This window comes from Rhinichthys klamathensis, unplaced genomic scaffold, assembly GCF_029890125.1.
Source record: "Rhinichthys klamathensis goyatoka isolate OS25496 unplaced genomic scaffold, OSU_Roscu_1.1 h1tg000325l_1, whole genome shotgun sequence".
NCBI classification, from domain to species: Eukaryota; Metazoa; Chordata; class Actinopteri; order Cypriniformes; family Leuciscidae; genus Rhinichthys; species Rhinichthys klamathensis.
This window is the reverse complement of record NW_026606840.1, coordinates 1570811-1592421: the sequence shown is the minus strand read 5'-3', so window position 1 is coordinate 1592421 and position 21611 is coordinate 1570811. Positions and strand designations below refer to the sequence as shown.

Genomic DNA, 21611 nt, shown 5'->3' with positions numbered 1-21611 from the left:
TATCTATCTATCTATCTATCTATCTATCTATCTATCTATCTATCTATCTATCTATCTATCTATCCATCCATCCATCCATCCATCCATCCACCCAAGACACACCCACCTATCTATCCATCCATCCATCCATCCATCCATCCATCCATCCATCTATCTATCTATCTATCTATCTATCTATCTATCTATCTATCTATCTATCTATCTATCTATCTATCTATCTATCTATCTATCTATCTATCTATCTATCTATCTATCTATCTATCTATCTATCTATCTATCTATCTATCCATCAGTTTGAGCTAATCACAAAGATCTTAAGAATCTATCACAGCATCCAAGAAGTCATCTTTACCTATATTGTGGAAAGAAATGTCATTAAATGGGACAGATACTAAAACAAAATGTGTTAACGAAACATAACTAACCTTAACTGAAACGAAATGGCTTTTTTTTCTAAATGGATTTCCGCCAAATGCATCAGCAAGTTTTAATGGCATTTTGGTGCTGTTGTGTAAATGGTAGCAATACAGATAAATGATGGAAAGACACTGCATGTGTGAACAGCAGATGTGGTACATTTACCAGAAAATATAGCCAGCTATTTTTACTGCAATTTAACGGGTTTCATGTGTGAAAGTGGCTATTGTTTATCATTCATATGTGCAAAATTCATATTAAACAAATGCAAACATTTATGAGAAGACGTTAATAGTTTTGAATTTATTCAAAGCTAAAGTTTTTCAGCAGAAGCCTAAAAAAAAGACAGCCTTTTAAAGCTTGATGAGAGCACATCCACGCAATTAAGTTAATTGACATTAATAAACTACACACAATCTTACTTTATTTTTCATTAAACAAATGTTTTAGTTTATTTTTCAGAAAGCACATTAGGGGGTCCAGAGAGTGCACAGCATATGGCTTACATTATTTATAGACACAGTTTGGCATATAAATAGAAATAAAAACCAAGATATAAGAATAAAACACTTTATTTATTTAACATTGATCAACAAGAGAGTCCACATCACAAAAATTACATCAATGCCAAGACCTTTGCAGAGGTCATAAATCACTGTCTTAAATAACCGCCGTTACAATCAGTCACAAAAATGAACCCTTGGAACAAAGGCTCTTAGAAAAATGAAAATGGTCTCATTAAACATCAGTGAAGTCCTGCCATTTTAAAGGTCTTTGTGTGAGTGATGTCTTTAAAACTTTTAACCACTTAAAAGAGGGAAAGTGCTTTGCTTTTAAGTGTCCTTGAACAAACATAAATCTATGAACACAACACCGATGTAAGTCTTGGCAATATTTAATTTGAAGTCATTGTATGGGTTATTTTTATTTATTTACCGGTCTCTGCTCTTCAACATAACAATATAACCTATGTACAGAATAGCAAAAAAAGGTTGCTCTGTTCGAGTTGTTAAAACAGAGTCACACGTCATGCATACATTTAAGGCACTTCGATGCGAACGCATATATCACATATCAATTTCAATATTCAATAGTTTTGTCTAGTAAGTGTTCCAAGAAGCCAAACTGTTTATTTCAAAAGTGATAATGATCACTGCACTTTTATAACGCGACACGTTTCCTCATATTTACCACTATACACATGTCCCAAAAAAACAACTTGATAATATTAAATAGAAAAGATATTCAAGGTATCTTTGAGTATTGAGTAAACTAATGCAGAACAACTCAAACTACTTTACTAAAATCATGAGACATGCATTTTAAAAGAAGACAACACAAACGGTCACAATGATGTACGAATACTCTCCCAGGCAAAACTATATTTACATTTCCAAACTTTAAAAGTGCAGGCTCTTTATATGTATATAGCACTTCTTAGCTTATACTTGAACTTAACTCTTGTGCTAGCAACATCTGTGTTTTGGGATACAGTATATACTCTCTCAATGTCTTTAGTGTGAAGAAGGATGGAGGAGCGACAAGCAGTGCCATTGTGAAAGAGCCGCCGGGACCATGGATACCATGTATAGAGAAGTAAGAGGGTTTTTCTTTTCGGAGTTACAGTATCTCCACATAGTTTTCAGGGATGAGTCCTCGCTTTCCCTCCAGCACACCCTCCAGCCATCCGGGCTCCCTGGAGAGTGTCACTGCAGAGCAAAACCACGGACACACAGGTAAAAGTCTTACTGCAGCTCTTCTGTCACATTGCACGTCAGACAAGCAAGAATTCCTCATCGGATGGAAGACATTTCTTATGTGGATGGTTAGCATGGCTGATGAATGTCAACTAGTTAGGAAAGTTTACATAAAAATAAAAAAGAGAGATACAGCCAGGCCCTGATGAAGTTTGCTTTTTCAGCATTTACTGTGCTAATTTGGGGAGAAAGAAAAAAAGGAAAATGGGAAAATGTGGTAAATGGAACTGAAAGAATTATTTAATTATTAATAGCCAAAGTGTTTAATAAACAAACACAGAAGAGGTGGGAGATTTGTGAATAATGGGTGGAAAGTTATTTTTTTAATTGTTATTATTATTTTGATTTTTTTTTAGATAAGAGCAGCGATGATTTAATCCAAGGGTACTGAGGCTCTGGGAATAATTTTAAAGTCGGTGTCTAAACTTAGGATATTAATAACTGTGAATGTTAATTATCACTGCATACTGAAGATGCTGAATGCTGTATTAGACATAAGCCAGGAAATACTGGCAAAGAAATACTGAACAATTGACCGATAAAGTGTGCAGGCCTGCATGAACAAACAGCGGGATGCCCGTACAGTTAGTTACTATGATTTGTCGAAGGACAACCTATCATTTCAATAAATGTAATGTATTAGAACACTCTGATGAATAATGGAATGTCCAAGTGAACGACAGAAAAATTGTGAAAAACACAAAAATGATGAACAAAGGAACATGCAGATCCTGTGCTAGCAACATCACATTTACAATCACAAATTATACAAATTGACAAGAGGCTGAAAAATAGACAGAATTAAAAATTCTATCCAATATTTTCATTCTTTTATTGCAGGAAGCAAGAGTATAAGACATGTCTAGCAAAATATATTTAAGTTTTTTTCATGTTTTATGCCCATAATTTGACCACCAATGCTTTTGCTGGTTTTAAAAAAGTTGAGCAATATTATTTATCTGGTTAAATATTCTTTTCTTTTTTACAAACTTTTTTTTATAAATTTAACAAAATGTTACTTAAGCAATCGGTCATATCATTTTGGGAGCCAATTAACAAAAAAAAATCACTAGTTCCATTGATTTGGCTCAAAATCATCTCAATTGTATGTCAAATTGAGCAAGACTGCTGAGAGGCTTCGGCTGAAGTAGTTGAGATAATAGTTTCAGAAAACAGGAGCTCTGATAGTGATTAAGGCCTTTATTTCCTCGTGTCATTCTAGCTCTGTCTGGTTCTTTGTGAATTGATTTTAGGGGATGCTACACCCCTGTCCCACTTTCCTCCCTCCACCTATGCTGATATAAGATCAGATTTTTTTTTTTGTGCTGGTAGGACCCGCCAAATCCAATATGTCTGTGGATTCGGGTGAGTGCCTGTGGCAGTGATAACGTTAACACTTACCGTCATGGAAGATTGCGCCAACCTGGAAAGAGAGTTCGGAATCGTGTTCAGCCTCACAGGGGTACACAGCCTTGGCTTTCATGAGGGTGACACTGAAAAATGGAGGCAATCAGTTAGTGGACCTCTCGCTATTCGGAAGGGTGGGGATTAGGACACAACTTTCCAACTAGCTGTAAAGTGGACTCAGCCGAAGTTATTAATGGAAGAAGTCTGTGTGATTAACGTCTGTCTGTAAAAATCCCAGAGCTGAGCTTTGAAGAAGTTGAGAAGTATGATAGTCATCAAAGAGTAGATATGATTCAAACAGAGACAAATTCTCAAGCAAGTGTGGGCAGCATCCAGGCATATCCTGCCATTTATTACTCAAAAATTTGGAGCATGTTCTACAAAGCAGAGAACCGTTTCCACACCTTTTAATGCATTTCAATGGCTTTTTCATGACTTATCCAAACATTTATACTTACTGAATACAAATTTCAATAATCTTATCAAATACAAATTGTAATTGTACTCACAAAGAGCAATTTTAGTCAATTTTAGGCAACAAATCAAGCATCAATCATCACATCCATATATATATTAACTATAACCATCAAGACAAAACCATAACATATTATCATACTAAGTTTGACATCTGAGCCATTTTTTCAGTGCCAGCTTAAAACCTACTAAACTTCTAGTCATCTTTAGATTTCCTGGCAACCTGTTCCACAAGCTTGTTGCTACATACAAAAATGACTCTTTACCTAAATTACTCTTAACTCTAGGAGGTACAAAATCCGTAGAGCTGCCCCTGGTGGAGTAGCAGTGAACATCTCTCACTCTATTAAAATAATGAATCAAATATTTGGGGACATTCCCATGCACAGTCCTATGTACCTATACAACCGCAACATAACAAAGACGTCATTCCTGAAGGTCAGTCATTATTTTCCAACAGCTTTTTAAAAGATTAAAATACTTTAAATTGAATGAGTCTGATCACCTGCCATTGGGCATCATTCATTTTATACGATGGGAAGTTAATGCATCTTTGTGTCTGGATCAGAACTATAGATCATTGCAATGGTCCCTGCCTGGAAAGTGTGAGACTGAGAGAAAGTATGTGCATTTGTGTGTACAGGTGTGAGAGAGAGAGAGAGAGAGAGAGAGAGAGAGAGAGAGAGAGAGAGAGAGAGAGAGAGAGAGAGAGAGAGAGAGAGAGAGAGAGAGAGAGAGAGAGAGAGAGAGATCAGTTGTGTCGGCATGTAGGAGGAAAGGAAAAGTTGGCGAGTGTGTGAGTCGGAGGCTAAACAATGACAGATGAAGACTTTGCGAGTGAGTGAATGCATGTGTGATTGAGTTAATAGCCTGAGGCTGAGAGCTTAACTGAGACTTGGAGTGCGAGTGAAAGAATCAATGAGACAGTGAGAGAGTATGCGTGATAAAGGTTGAGCCAAAACCGGCCAACCTGACACTTAAATCAACAGATTGGAACAAATTAATTACATTCTATGAGAATGGATGAGTGTATAATACATGTTCTTCAGGGACAAGTGTGTTTACGTCTTACCTTTCCTCAGGTTTATTCTTTTCCTTTCCTACTGATCCAGGTTTCACCGGTGTAAGTGAGGCAGGGGAAGCATTATTCATCCATGAAGCCGTGGCAGAGCATATCCTGTGGAACAAAAAGCGCACCAAAAAATGTATACTGTAATGCTTTCCTAAAGTAAAAGACACCTATTTTAGAAATACTGCCAGTAAGTAGAAGAAAAAATAGTGACCCAGGTTTGGACTGATGTAATTTTGTTAAAATCCACAGATTGCATTCTTTTAAGCTTCTAAGCTACTTTTTGAACTACAAAAATATGAAAATCGTCTATTTATGCACATCAAAACATATAAACACAACACAGACAAAAAAGGGGGTTATAAAGACACAACAGATACACATTCTGCTGCATATATTCCTCCACACAAACCCCTTCATCATTATTCTTAGAGAGGCTGTGCAGCTCAGACAGTCTCACCATCTCAGAGAGGGTTAGAGAAGTGAAGGTTATGGGGGAAACTGCCCAACGTCCCTAAGAATCTGAAGGATTTAGAAAATGCAAGTAATGCAAATGAGCACTTTAGATTCGCAATAGCTGACAGCAGGATCAGGCACTGCACAAGATGCACTGCAAATATCAACATGAAATACAGTATTGACTACACACACACACACACCAACAAAATCCATAGTAAGTAAATGCACCTATTTGAGTTTATTTAAATAATATGTTCAATATGTATTTACTCAAACTCCTTAGAATCAGCAAATCAGCTAATTGTTAAAACAATTCAATTTAATCAGTTGAAAAGTATGAAATTGGTTTGGATAGAGCTAGTTGTGGAATAAGCAAGATTCAGTTGAAATTGGTTTACATATATTGGATTTATTGATGATAATCTGGTACACCTGGTTATTGTATATTTAAAACAAGTTTGTTTTATTAATACTGTAACATACATCTCATTCTTTAAACTGTGTATTCCAAATATTTTATATGCAATTGAAATACACAAAATCTAAATTATAGGCCAAAATATTTTTTGAGCATAATAACTTTTTTTATCGATTAATCAGTCGACAAAGTTGGATGATTGGATGAAACTTTACACAGACAAGGTTGACTAGAATAATGTTGTTAGCTTATATAATATTTAGTAGGGCAGTCAAATGATTAATCACGATTAATCACATCCAAAATAAAAGTTTTTTTACATAATATATGTGGGTGCACTGTGTATAATTATTTTGTATATATATAAATACACGCACATGCATGTATATTTAAGAAAAAAAATATTATTTATATATAAAATATTTATATTTATATATAAAATATTTATATATAATATAAATTATATCTAAATCTATATACAGTATATACATGAAAATATTTCTTAAATATATACAAGCATGTGTGTGTATTTATATATATATAAAATAATTATACACAGTGCACCCACATATATTATGTAAAAAAACCTTTTATTTTGGATGTGATTAATCACGATTAATCATTTGACAGCCCTAATATTTAGGTCTTGTGGCTTTAAACCTAGTCCGACTCAATTTCCAAAAATATCCCAAAATTCTAAAATACAAAAACAGTAATATTGTGAAATATTATTACAATTTAAAATAACTGTTTTATATGTTAATATTTGTAAAGTTTTATTTATTTCTGTAATGGCAAATGTCATTATGCCAGATGTCACATGATCCTTAAAAAATTATTCTAATTGTTTTGGCGCTCAAAAATTACGATCAATGTTGAAAAACGTTGCCCAGCTTAATATTTTTGGGAAAACCAATTTTTATTTAAACCAGCGTAAAATAAAAATAAAAATTGCCACCACCAGCATTTTCGTTCATTTTCACAAAAGTTGCATGGCCCCCAGAATATTTTGCTGTATATTTTCTGAACATACAATATATCAAAAGAAATGTGTGTGCAATATACCACTTGAATGTGGATAAGTTTTCATTTTGAGCAAAAAGCTGAGAAAAATCAAGCTTTTGTCAAAGACTACATCCAGATGGGATTCAGAACGATGATCAAAACATATGGAGTAGATCGAGTCCATCAGCCCCCCTGATGCTTGCACAGTCCTGTAGCTCGTCCTGGGTCGACATTTCATTCAGTAGCATTAGGCAGTTTTAATTTATATGCGGTTTAATGTCGATGATCGCATTATTTTACATATGCATATGATTACATATGATCCCGCTAGTCTCTGCTTCTTCTTCGCATGTTTTGATCAGGAGATTTAGTACTCTTTCAGAAGATGTATAATAGCGCTACCGTATAACAGTGAAAACACAGAAAGCCGGAAAATTCCGTCAATGGTGGGGAAAGAGTTCAAATAGAAATCTTTTGTAACATTATAAATGTCTTTACTGTGAATTTTGATCAATTTAATGGATTCTTGCTGAATAAAATTCTTACTGAACCCAATCTTTTAAATGACAGTGTACTTCTAATTTTCACTTGTTTTCTTAATTATGTATATTATACATTATGCCATAAATTGAGCTTCACTTAAATCTGGAATATCCGGATAACAGTTAAAACCAAGCCATACTCTTAATTATATTTGGGTAACACTGGTTTTGAATCTCAAGAGAATGGGGACAAGGAATGTGTGTGTGCTGAAGGTGAGGAGTTGTGAAGGACTCACAGAAGCAGGGATAGTGTCAGCAGAGGGGCAAATGAGGAGAAGCATAGTCCAGCAGGAGAGACAGAGGAACAGAGAAAGAGAGAGAAAGAGATATATGTGTACAGTATGTATAGAAAGAGAGAGATGCGGTGATTTATGACTCTGCAGTGGGTCTGTGAGTCCTCAGCTGCTGCACATCAGCATGAGACTCTAGCAGCGCTGCAGTGCAGCAAATCCACTCATTAACCTCACACCAGCCGCATGAATCCCAGCTAACACACCAAACACACTGCTTGATACATACCGTTCACACTCACACATTTCAAAACAAGGTTATGCTCACACATCAGATGTCACCAGGGTAACAGGATCACTCCAGAAAAAAGAAGGAAAAACAATGTTTGCACACTCTGAATCTGAATCGTCAAACTCCAAAGAAAAGCTAAATGAAGTGAAAAAAAAAAAAAAAAGATAAATAAAATCCAGTATGGTTGCCCTGGCAACCAGCAGAACCACAGGGAAATGGTTTCACCCCAAAATTGCTTTTACAATTACAACTAAGCCACAGCAAGAAAATCGCGCTCAAAATCAGCACTTAGCAAATAATTGCATCTTATGTCTTATTTTCTGATCCTCAAAAAAATGTCCTACTTGAAAGAGGCACAAAAAGAACTGAAAAACAAAAACTGAACGAATGTGTTTAACAACTCAACCCTTTAAGTGCTGCTTACTGGTAAACAATGTGTAAATATAATAAGTACATGCAACATTGGATATATAGTGGTCGATGACAAAAAAAAACCTTCAATAATAATTAATTGACCCTTCGCAGGGAGCTTGATTGACAGGTGATCTGACCAATCATACTTCGCCATCCGCCATTTTGTCCGACAAAGCAGTCAGGAGAGTTAGTAGATTAACATGGGAGGATTTGAACTTGAAAAACGGAATGTACTGACGCCTTTCTGCGGTTAAAACAACATTCCTTCTTATGCTCATTCATGTTTATTTGATGCTATAAATGAACTAGAAGGAAGAGATGATCGGATCACGAGCAGCTTTAACTGATGCTCTACGGCAATCTGTCATGACACATTAAAGAGCCACAAAACGGTATTTATTGTTTAAATTTCTTTAAAAAAAATGACCAAATTTGAAAGGTGAGACTTTGTTTAATATGTTTAATATCAAAAGTAACCGAAAAGTAACCTGGTCTGTCCTGTCTGTCAGCGTGTTGTCAGTCCGCGATGTATTTTTCACTGCGTGAGAACATGGTGTGTGTGTGAGAGCAGCGTAGCTTGTCGGACATAGCGACAGTAACTAAGGGGGGCGGGTCTTTGCGAACGGTCAATTGGTCACCATTTCCACTTTTTTCACAATTTTTCATCGATCCATGTATTCTTGCAATTAATGAATATTAAGTTTATATATACAGTATTATATACATACATAATTATAAATAATACAAATCAGTGTATCAGAGTAATTACAATTAATCCAAAAATGTGTTGTTGTTTTTTTTTTTTTTTCATTTTGCAGTCCAGAGCGTATACAGATCTATACATGCAAATACAGATTGATCTAGACTCTAGAGTGTATCTTTTGTATAACTGATAACATTTTTCAAAATTTTGCCAGTTGTGGATACACTGGATTAACTCTGGTGCTCTTCAGTCATTTTTGACAGAAAACTTTGTACGAAATTTGGTAAAGGTTTTGGCAATTGCCATGTGAACACACACACACACACACACACACACACACACACACACACACACACACACACACAAACACAAAATCATGGACATGATTTGAAAAGGTTAAATGGTCCTTAAAAAAATATTCACACTTGTGCTCCTCGTGATCAAAAATGGCCGCATTGGAAATGAATGGGAGATGATTTTCATCTAGTGGAAATTTTTGGTACTGCAGCCAAACAAAATCTTACTGAAAGCCCTTTTTTTGAGATATCAAGCTCAAATTTGGAACATGACTTGTTTAGATTTATGGCTTTGATTTTCTTGCAGTTTTAGAGTAAAACTTGTTTTTGAAAATATATATTTCATATAAAATTTAAAATAGCATTTTTGTAGCATTTTTTCGTAACAATAAAAATAAAATTCTGTAACTTCTTCACAAGTTCACTTTTTAAAAAAAATTTCCACTTTCACAATAATTTGCCACGTGTGGTCTTTGAAAAGAAATCAAAATTTAAGTTTGTGCTCTAAAGCATTCAAGATTTACGACATTTACGAAATTTAATTTTCAGGTCTATGCTCAAAAAGTGAATAAATGGATTATAACTACAGTGTAAATATAATTTAGTAGCCTACCATAAAATCAACTAAAAATACAAAATATTAAATAAAAAACATTATCGAACTAAAATATAGTACATACATTTCATTGAAATTATAAATTTTTTTTAAACATGAAGAGCACCAGATTAAAGAAACATTATGTGTTGTAACACATTATCTCAAACAAGGCAAGAATACAATGAACGTCTCATCAATTACACGGTGGCCTGTCAACATACAAAGCTTCATCAAGTGCGATATAGCACAATTCAGCATTTACTACAGCATCACTGTGATCTGTGCTCTTCTTCAAGGCCAGGGCCTGGGAGATTTACAGATAAACAGGTGACAACCTTGTGACATATGGACAGGAGTAGCTCTGTAAGCGACAGCGCCTGCTAGAAGGGTAAACAAGGCGAACATCTCTCTGTGTCAATAGTGTTTACGGGGTAGTGCTGTGGCCACCTGTCCCTCGGACAAACAGCAGGAAGGATTTACAGGCACACAGGGAGCCGCTTCCTCTGATGGCAGAGAGTGGGAAACGGCAGGGAGAGAAGCAGAGGGTTACATAAGACCAGCGCCGTCTGCACACAGGACCGCAGGCCAAGAAGAGAGCAGAATGTGATCAAAGCTCGAATAAGGGAAAAGGGGAACTGTGAGCACGTGAATGGGTAATTAAAAGAAAAAAGGGGGTGCAGGAATGGATGGAGGTTGTGGTTTGTGGAAATGAGTGAGAACAAAATGTATCCAAATTTGGAGTGGAGTGGTAGAAACAGTGAACAGATGTTTGGACACATAAAGTTTATTTCCAGGTGACTCTGCAGAAAGTGGTGGGCCCCTATTAGGATTCAACACATGAGTCCCAGACAAACACACAACATCTGAAGGACTGTGAAAGAACTGAGAAACCAGAGGCAAAACCTCTGGCAAATAACACTGGCACAGGATAAGACTCTTAGCCCAAGAACTAAATCAAGTTGACAAGCACAGGCTTGAGCTCAGAAACAGAACCAAATACCAACACACACAAAAAAAAATAAGGTAGCGCTGAAGGGATGGTCAGGTTATGCCTACACTATTTGTGACGGTTTTCTGCTACCAAATTCAAATGATTTTAAATTGCTTTTTTTTCTGACCCGTGTTATTTTAGCATTTTTTTTTTTTACTATTAAAGTTTTTCTTATTATTTTGAATTGGCTATTAGTCCTACCGTATTTTCCGCACTATAAGGCGCACTTAAAAGCCTTTAATTTTCTCAAAAAACGACAGTGCGCCTTATAATCCGGAGCGCCTTATATATGGATGGTGAACACACGTTCACCAAGAGACAGCGCCGGGCAACTTACGCCACTATCTGCCAATGGATCGTGGATGCCCAGGCTGATATATCAGTCTCAACTGGGATCCGAGCTTTCACGAAGGCAGGAATCATCTCTTTATTCAGCCGGCTCACATACCCGTATTTACTTCCTGTTTTCGGTCGAAGTCCACAGTAGTCGATTGTCGAGTTCGCGCGCGCGCGATCAAACCTCCTCCGTGTGTTCAACACACTGATCTATATAATGACTGGATAGCTCATGACGTTCTAAACTGACACCAGGCAGTGAAGCCACCGGAAGTGTTCGAGCGGCCATTTTACGATTCCCTACCAGCAGAGGGCTCCAACGGCCGTTATACAGAGATAGGACAACATGACATCATGACTTTGCGTAAACATACACGCCACTTTCAAGTCAAGTGGCGTGTTATCTATACGCATTTTGAGCTATCCGCGTGTATGTCCACGCCGAAATCTTATGATGTTTTATTAACAAAGTTCGGGAGGAGCACGTTCAGATAATTAAACCTAATTAAACACACGTGGAGCACATTCAGATAATCAAACCTAATTAGACACGAGTGGTGCTTAATCAACGAGTTAAGCGCTGTGTATATATACAGCAAACTTACCTCCGTTCATTGACAGTTTAACAGCATTTGGCCCCGCAGTACCTTCCTAACATGCCCGAATCGAGCGCTTCCCGTTTGATGAAGAATCTTTCGTCCTTCAGGATTAGGAATCTTTGCCACAATCCTCTGGTATTATCTCGTGGGCGTCAGGCCAAACAAATGGGTCCTCGCCACCGCGGGCGAAACATCAGCAATCTACTTCCGCGTATTTCTTTAAACTGTCCCATTCAATAATTCCTGCCATAGAGAAATGGTCATAAGGCAATGCCGCCCTCTTAATTCGAAGGAACGGGTCTTCCTCCAGCGTCAGGCCGCCCCAGCAGGCCCTAAGTAAGCCGCGCTGCAGATTCAGTCCCGGTCAGTCCACACTCAACATCTGCCGGGTCAACTCTGTGAGTGCTTGGCTCAAAACCTTTTCGCTTTCTGTCCCTAATTGAACTTCGTATCACTTCAGTTGTTGAATCACATTTTGATCGGGGGAACGCGCGTTTTAAATAGTTTCCGTACAAATGATTTGCCGTTCATTAACGCGATGCTTCTTTTTGGTAAACTCACACGTAAACAATAGGTCGCACATTACGTGCAGATTGCACACAGAATCATTAAGAACCTTTCGTTAACACTGTCCTGCAATTTATTTACAAAAATCGCTTAGAAACTTAAAGTTATAGCATAAATGCATTTTTATTTTTATTTTTATTTTTTTGAAGTAGGTAGGCTAGTTTAAAGCCACAGTTTCACTATTGGTTTTTCTGATTCAGAACGAACAAATCGGCAGGTAATATGACCCATAGAAATGATCAAAATAAACGAAATAAACGGAGAAAATAAGAACATTTTCGTACGTTTAATAATCGATCTCTCAGCCCCGCACAGTTTCTGCTGAGCTCGGGATTCCAATTGCACAGGTTAAAACCATGGGTTCAGCCTCGTCCATTTGAATTCTGGGCATTAACTTGGATACAGTTGTTTTCCAGGCCTCACTGCACAAGAAAAAATCGATAGGATATTTTGATCTCGCCCACCTTCCCACTGTTCTAAAACGCGAACTGCTATCTTTGCTCGGCCACTTAAACTTCAGATGCGCATAATCCTGCAAGGATTTAATCTCTCACCACCTCTTCGCGTTTTTGATTAACGCGCAAGAAGACGAGCATCGGCCCACCAGGCCCCAACCTACTCCTCCCTTTGCTCAGCCTCACACCAGAGGAACTCAATTTGTCCAGGTAAATTTCTCCACTGCCGCAGCAGTGATGTCTTCTCCGCTCCCGCAGGAGCTCATTTCTCCAGGTAAGTTTTCTGCTCCCGCAGGAGCTCTGTTTCTCTGGACACAAGTTTGACCCATGCTTTTTGCTTAAAGTTGAAGACCCAACTTTGTGTATGTTTTGTAAAATTCCCTTATCTGTCAAACATGTTTTATTAGATTGTTCTGCCCTTCATGCAAGCAGAATGCTCTTTTATGAAGTTTCTTCATTGAAGGACATATTTAATGAGATTATGCCTGAAAAGGTTTTAGATTTTTTATCATGTTAATTTAAATATATATATTATATAATATGACTTGTTGTTTATATTTGCTTTGTTTTTATTGTATTTATATGATATTTGTATTTTTGTGATTGAATTTTTGCCATGAAAATAGCTCTGGATGCCGACATGGCATTAAATAAAATAATCTGATCTGTTTCTCTGGCTATTTTCTCCACTGCCGCTGCAGTGATGTCTCCTCTGCTCCCGCAGGAGCTCTTTTTTTCTCCAGGTAAGTTTCTCCACTGCCACAGCAGTGATGTCTCCTCTGCTCCCGCAGGAGCTCTGTTTCCCTGGCTATTTTCTCCACTGCCGCAGCAGTGATGTCTCCTCTGCTCCCGCAGGAGTTCTGTTTCTCTGGCTATTTTCTCCACTGCCGCAGCAGTGATGTCTCCTCTGCTCCCGCAGGAGCTCTGTTTCCCTGGCTATTTTCTCCACTGCCACAGTAGTGACGTCTCCTCTGCTCCCGCAGGAGCTCTGTTTCCCTGGCTATTTTCTCCACTGCCGCAGCAGTGATGTCTCCTCTGCTCCCGCAGAAGCTATGTTTCCCTGGCTATTTTCTCCACTGCCGCAGCAGTGATGTCTCTGCTCCCGCAGGAGCTCTGTTTCCCTGGCTATTTTCTCCACTGCCACAGCAGTGATGTCTCTGCTCCCGCAGGAGCTCTGTTTCCCTGGCTATTTTCTCCACTGCCGCAGCAGTGATGTCTCCTCTGCTCCCGCAGGAGCTCTTTTTTTCTCCAGGTAAGTTTCTCCACTGCCACAGTAGTGACGTCTCCTCTGCTCCCGCAGGAGCTCTGTTTCTCTGGCTATTTTCTCCACTGCTGCAGCAGTGATGTCTCCTCTGCTCCCGCAGGAGCTCTGTTTCTCTGGCTATTTTTCCACTGCCGCAGCAGTGATGTCTCCTCTCCAGTACCTCACTATTCAGAATTAATATTCCTGTTAAAACCCCTACGTGATGCCTCTTTCTCTGTCCAGCGAGCATTGGTCTCCCAGCGGACGTTGCATGCATCTATGTTTCCTCTTTCTCTGTCCAGCGAGCATTGGTCTCCCAGCGGACGTTGCATGCATCTATGTTTCCTCTTTCTCTGTCCAGCGAGCATTGGTCTCCCAGCGGACGTTGCATGCATCTATGTTTCTCTTTCTCTGTCCAGCGAGCATTGGTCTCCCAGCGGACGTCGTATGCATCTATGTTTCCTCTTCCTCTGTCCAGCGAGCATTGGTCTCCCAGCGGACATTGCAAGCATCTATGTTTTCTCCTTTTTCTGTCCAGCGAGCATTGGTCTCCCAGCGGACATTGCAAGCATCTATGTTTCCTCTTTTCTGTCCAGCGAGCATTGGTCTCCCAGCGGACATTGCATAATTCTGTCCAGCGAGCATTGGTCTCCCAGCGGACATTGCATAATTCTGTCCAGCGAGCATTGGTCTCCCAGCGGACATTGCAAGCATCTATGTTTCCCCTTTTTTTCTGTCCAGCGAGCATTGGTCTCCCAGCGGACTTTGCATGCATCTGTTTTCTCTTTTTCTGTCCAGCGAGCATTGGTCTCCCAGCGGACTTTGCATGCATCTATGTTTTCTCTTTTTCTGTCCAGCGAGCATTGGTCTCCCAGCGGACTTTGCATGCATCTATGTTTTCTCTTTCCCATCCAACAGGTATCGATTTCCCAGCGGACAGCAAGAAATCTCCAGTCCGGGCTTCCAAAAAAACGCGCCACTCCACCGTCAGCCGGTAGGGCCCATCAGCCCGACGCTGTGAGCTGCTCCCGTCGGAAGCTACATGGGCCCTCCTGGTTGGGCATTCCCAAATCTTGTCAACCAGTAGCGCCCGTCCGCCCAGCGCAGTGAGCTGCTCCCGCCAGAGGCAACACGGGCCCTCCTGGTCAGGCGGCATAAATCACGCTGTTCATCGGCCGGTAGAGCTCGCCTGTCTGACGCTGTGAGCTGCTCCCGTCGAGAAACGGTGCGAGCCCTCCCAACTGTTGTTCCAAATTACGACTGCTCCCCGTTCGTGAGCCAGCAGGCCCTCCTGGTCAAGCAACCAGGCTTATTCTCAAAACGCCAGCCCGCCAAATTCTCTGCGTTTTGGGGGGTCTTTAGTCTGGCGGCTGTCCTTTGCTCTTTTTGCCTTTTGGGGGAGTACTCTGGGTTCGGGCAAAATTCCGAGCTCGGAGCCCTCCCCCCGGACAGCACGCCAAATACGCATAATCTTTACTCTGTTTAATTGATGTAAGTGTGAACTCGTGAAATGATGTTTTATTAACAAAGTTCGGGAGGAGCACGTTCAGATAATTAAACCTAATTAAACACACGTGGAGCACATTCAGATAATCAAACCTAATTAGACACGAGTGGTGCTTAATCAACGAGTTAAGCGCTGTGTATATATACAGCAAACTTACCTCCGTTCATTGACAGTTTAACAGCATCCCTCCACCACCCCATCTCCTCACTTATAGTCCTAATACTCTTACAACAACGGGGGGAGTACTCTGGGTTCGGGCAAAATTCCGAGCTCGGAGCCCTCCCCCCGGACAGCACGCCAAATACGCATAATCTTTACTCTGTTTAATTGATGTAAGTGTGAACTCGTGAATTGCGTGTATGTCTTCGCCATTAAACGTCCGAGTGATTCCGCGTGTATGTGTACGCCGTTAAATGTCAGAGCGAAACGAAGCAAAATCTATATCTACATCTGTGGAGCGATATTTCTTTTCCTAGGATGGTAGGAGAACACTCATAAATGGTATTAACCCCAGTGACGGGTAGGTTTAGGGACGGGGTTGGGGTAGGTCATATATCTATACATAATACAGTAATATAACGTTAAGTCAAAGGCGTTGATAAACACGCTGAAAAGCGATTATGCGTGTTGATAGCACGCCAAAAATGGAAATACGAATTGGCGTGTCATACATACGCCATTTCATGAGATCAGTCTGGATAGGAAGCTCCGACGGCACTTTTAAGATGACCCGCTGCGCATCAACAAGTGTAAAACGAAGTTTTACAGAAGAATCTTGAAAAACTGCTCACAGGTTGTACTTTAAGCCCATATATAGTAATGTATATGCACAATTGTCGCTATTTCCGTGTTGTTTAAAAAAAATGTATAGACTACTATGCATTCTTTCACAGACGTATTCAAGTTTAGACCCAATAAACGTATTATTCAATGCATTACTTCTTATAAATTTAATTAAATGCATATATTTAATATTTTCATGTCAATCCGTGTTCAGTTTGACCACGAACCATGCGCTGTCACTTTAATTCAGCGCCTGCAGCACAAACGATCTCTGCACGCACCGCACAGGACGGGCATCCGCGTGCAGTGAAAGCTCCAACCTGTTGACATGGGTATGGTAAAAAATATGCACTGCAAACGGAGTAGGCCTATGTGTAAACCCCTTATTTACACTGCACACATCTGCGGCGCATTATGGCTCCGACAATGTTTTATTCCTACCTTCACGCGGTGTCAACTCACACCGGGAGCATTTCCACGTGATTTGCCGATTTGTGGGCGCGATCAGCTCCGGTAGCCGTGTCGCAGCTGTAAACGCGCCGCAGACGTGTGCAGTGTAAATAAGGGGTAAATAAGAGGTGAAACAGGTGTACATTAACCCATACAATTTGTATTATGCATTTCCTGGACATGTTCTTGCTAACTAATCAAATACTTGAACAGACTACTGATCTATCTGTAAAACACAATCAGAAAGAGCTACATTTTAAGTTCACAATTCACATATACTTCATTTTTAGTAAGCAGGAATAATTTCCGACTTTAAACAAATACCCATTTAAATGCTTAGGATGTTTGCGTGGTAAGACTGTTCAGGGAGACTTTAGATTTAAAGACGGTGTCTCGTTATGCAATGTTTTCTCAGTCAAATCATACAATTTCCTATTGATTCAATAGAACGCGTGAGCTCACTAGGGAATCACAATATGGCGGCGCGGTGGCTTCACTGTTTATGACGTCATGAGCTATCCAGTCATTCTATATAGATCAGTGGTTCAACATCTGATTTGGATGAACTATCCATTTGAGCTGATATTCTCAGAACATCACACAGCACCGTCATCGGCTGACAGCTGACAGTCTGAGTCTCCACTGTTGCTTAGTTACCAATGATCGCGCGCGCGCACTCGACAATCGCCTACTGTGGACTTCGACCGAAAACAGGAAGAAAATACGGGTATGTGCAGTCAGATTCACCGTGTTCACTCACATGGCTGTGCACTTGTAATGACACATTAAGGTTGTTATAGAGGCTAAAAGCAGGTTTAAAACTTGTCCCGTTTAAGTCAACAGGGTGCAAATTTTAAAAAGAGGATAACACGTGTAGGCAACACCGGTTTTTGTCGTTGTTATCTGTACTAACAGCACTCCAAATTTACAAAAAATGAGCTCAATGTTAAAATTGACCGGAGTTTTCCTTTGACGTTTGAACAACGTTACCATGGGAGTGAACGGAGTTGTCAGAACGCTTAATAAGGTTTGACTTTATCTGACTGTTTTGTTGACATTTGTTGACATCTAGTGGATGCATAACGCAAACCCAGTCAAACGTTTGACTGCAGTATCTTATGCGCCTTATAATCCGGTGCGCCCTATATATGAAAAATGTTCTAAAATAGGTCATTCATTGAAGGTGCGCCTTATAATCCGGTGCGCCGTATAGTGCGGAAAATACGGTATATTTATAGTTTAATAGTTTTCATTTTAATTTTAGCTAAATTTTTAGTAATTAGCTTTTGTCATTTTTATTAGTTTTATTTTATTTTTTCTGACATTACAGGTTTCAATTATTTTTATTTCAGTTTTGGTTTACGTTCAGCTAGTCAGTTAGCAGTTTTAACTTATTTCAGTTAGTTGCTAAGGCAACATTTCTAATTGGTTTATTTTAAGTTTTTCATCGAATATATTTTAACTTTATTTCAATTAACAAAAATGTTTTAGTAGTAACAATGTAGCAAAACAAACTTTTATTTTAGGTAACAATAATAGCCCTGCTTCTGACTTGCAGTAGACTGTTAAACAGCTTAGCACTAACATGCACTGAGATTACAATAACATGATTATATAAGGTTTACTTTAGGTTACACGTTGTTTTGATAGTCCACTTTAGACATTCTACTAACTAATAGTAACTCACTTGTAACTTAATAGCAACTAACTCGTTAATTTGCAACTACTGGGAGTATTGGTAGACTTAGATCAGGGTTAAAGTAAGTAGAATAAGTCGACAAGTACTTGCAAAGTTACTGATAGTCAGTAGAGTGTCTGTTGGAGGACCGTCACAATAAAGTGTTAGCAGATATTAAGCAGACAGTCTACTAATACTCTAATGACTGTTGGCGTAGTTGCAAAGATACTTATAGTTAGTGAAACTTTATTTGAACATTTGTAACTTTAAAAGTACAATCTGTTGTTCTGACTTTACACTGCAAAAGCAGCACAGAGGTAGAATTTGACATTTGTTTCTAATATAAAATTATTAGAGGAAAAGAGAGGTTATTCTGAACGTAAGATTTAATTTTAAGTTAAAGTTTTAATTCTTAATACTTTATTTTATAATGTTAACTCATGACTCTTAAATCACATTATATACCTTTTTATACATTCAACACATAAGCAATGCTTATTATGACAAAGCTTTTGGAAAGACGAATCTTTGCTACATACCCGGTGCTCTCTAGCATGGATGTGCTAATGGTGGCATGATGATTCTTGGATTTCTCGGGGGGCGTTCCAGAGGCGTTCGAGGACTGGGAGGAGACCGACTCATCACTGACCACTGATGTCTCATCATTACCCAGGGCTGGACTCTCAAAGGAAGGAGAGACTGTCAGAGCAAGGGAGAGAATGGCAAAGAAGAAAATAATGAAACGATAGACAATAAAAGACAAAAAGAAAAATGAGAATGACAAAGACATATATTAAGAGAGAGAGATAGAGAGAGAGAGAGAGAGAGAGAGAGAGAGAGAGAGAGAGAGAGAGAGAGAGAGAGAGAGAGAGAGAGAGAGAGAGAGAGAGAGAGAGAGAGAGAGAGAGAGAGAGAGAGAGAGAGAGAGAGAGAGAGAGAGAGAGAGAGACTGTTAATGAATACCTTATCTGAATACTAAATCCATGAAAATGAGTTTGGTAAGTCTCTCTCTGAAAACTGAAGACTCAAGTTTCTTTAAAAAATAAAATATAAATAAAAATAAACCAACACAATGTCTGTGCCATTCCAGTTCTAATATTTTGGTGTCTATCAAAATTTGATTAGTAGTAGATTAATTGAAATGTTGGGGGAACATTCTAAGAAATACATTACATCATTATCTAACTAGTAAAATATGCTTAAAGCAAAAAAAAAAAAAAAAAAAAAAAAAAGCAGTTTCTTTAAAAATACATTTTGAGGTGATATTCTGATTCTTTTCTCAGCCTTTCTCAATCTTTATGCCATTGCAGACATTAATTGACGTGTTTTATTTTTGAACCTGACAGGTCATTATTGGTTTTAACACTCTTATATCCAAACAATGGGACTGTTGCCATATGAATTTAAGCAAAAACGTTTGTTGAGTGTTAGAGGTAATAGGAACTGATAACGATTGTGTTCTAATAACAAAAGAAATTACACAAAAGTCCCCAAATTCATTAAAAAAAAGAGAGAGTCATAGAAGTCCCTGTTCTGTCTAATATCCTAGTTTTTTTAATTTTTAAATGAGGTACATTTGTAATGTTTTTTGTTTTGTTTTTGCATAAAAAGCAATGACCTTCGTGTAGTTTTCTACATAAATGCCCCCTTCACATGTGAAATGAGTAACAACCCTTTCTCATGGTTTGCAGGTTTTGCCGTTGAGTCTAATATAGTTTGCACTGCTCCATCCTTCAAAAACAGTCACTTTTCAAAGCCACATTACATTGTGGCACCCCAGAATCTAAACTGAAATGTGCCACACACACACACTGATAAACTCAAGAGTTTTTTTTTTTTTTTTCAAAATCAGGGATCTTGGTAAAGACCAATGTCATCGTTCAGAAAGCCAGACACATCCCCGTGCGACCATTTTAAAAGTGTACAATTTTCAGCTTATTTCACTGACAATAGACAGGGGTTGTGGACACTTACAGTATCAGCAAGAATGCAGCATCACAACCTAAAGACAGACACAGATGCTTTCTTTAAGTTTGCATTTATTTGAGCAAAAATACAGTAAAAACAGTAATATTGTGAAATACGAATACAATTTAAAATAACTATTTTCTAATTTTAATATATTTTAAAATTGTAATTTATTCCTGTTGTGGAAAAGTCTTCAGTGTTACATGATCCTTCAGAAATCATTCTAATATAGTGATTTGCTGCTTAAGAATCACTTTTTTAGTATTATTAATGTTGAAAACAGTTGTGTTGCTTAATATTTTTGTAAAATCTGAAAAAAATTAAAAAATGTTTGATGTAAAAAAACTCATATTAGAAATATAAATTTTTGTAACAATGTAAAAGCCTTTACTATGATTTTTGATCATTTTAATGCATCCTTGCTGAATAAAAGTATTATTCTCTTTTAAAAAAATATATCCGATATAAATTGTATATATAATAATATAAGTATAATATATAATATTAAGTATAGTATTTAGCTGGTCATGCGATCACAGAAGGCCACACTTTTAACCCTATGCTTTACATATCCCACAGTAGGGCTGTTACGGTGGCAGTTTTTTACCGCCACAGTGGTAAAAGGGTGGCAGCTTAAACCTCCATTTTGTCACAGACGCACGTGTTTATTTTAGCACTTCTGTCAGTGAAACACCACACTACAGCCTGTAAAACATTACATTGTAAAACAAAATAAATATCAGTAAATATTGGTAACCTAAATAATATAAGAAAGTTACATATTATTTAAAAAAACATTCGTTTTATATTTCCCGACAAAGATGTGTCATATAGCCTACCGCTCTTTGCTTTGAGAGGGATATGGGACACAAGCAGGAAAGAGACAGTCATTCTCTTTTCTAATATCTTCATGTTTTCTCCTGATGTTCCAAGCAACTGAAACTTGTTGAAAA

General features: G+C 38.3%; 1 protein-coding gene across 2 annotated transcripts in view; it reads right to left on the bottom strand.

The window, feature by feature from the left end:
• Positions 1-973: 973 nt before the first annotated feature.
• Positions 974-21611, bottom strand: part of arhgap10 (Rho GTPase activating protein 10) — an 88169-nt gene continuing 67531 nt past the window's right edge. The window contains exons 20-23 of one of the 2 annotated variants that reach the window (XM_056271839.1): positions 19230-19389; positions 5128-5232; positions 3576-3667; positions 974-2126 (exon numbers count right to left, since the gene is read on the bottom strand). In XM_056271839.1, coding sequence (XP_056127814.1) covers positions 2038-2126; positions 3576-3667; positions 5128-5232; positions 19230-19389 — 446 coding nt within the window. In that variant the 3' untranslated portion in view covers positions 974-2037. Of the gene's footprint in view, positions 2127-2274; positions 2350-3575; positions 3668-5127; positions 5233-19229; positions 19390-21611 lie in introns of those variants that run through there. The other variant, XM_056271840.1, reaches the window with a different exon arrangement.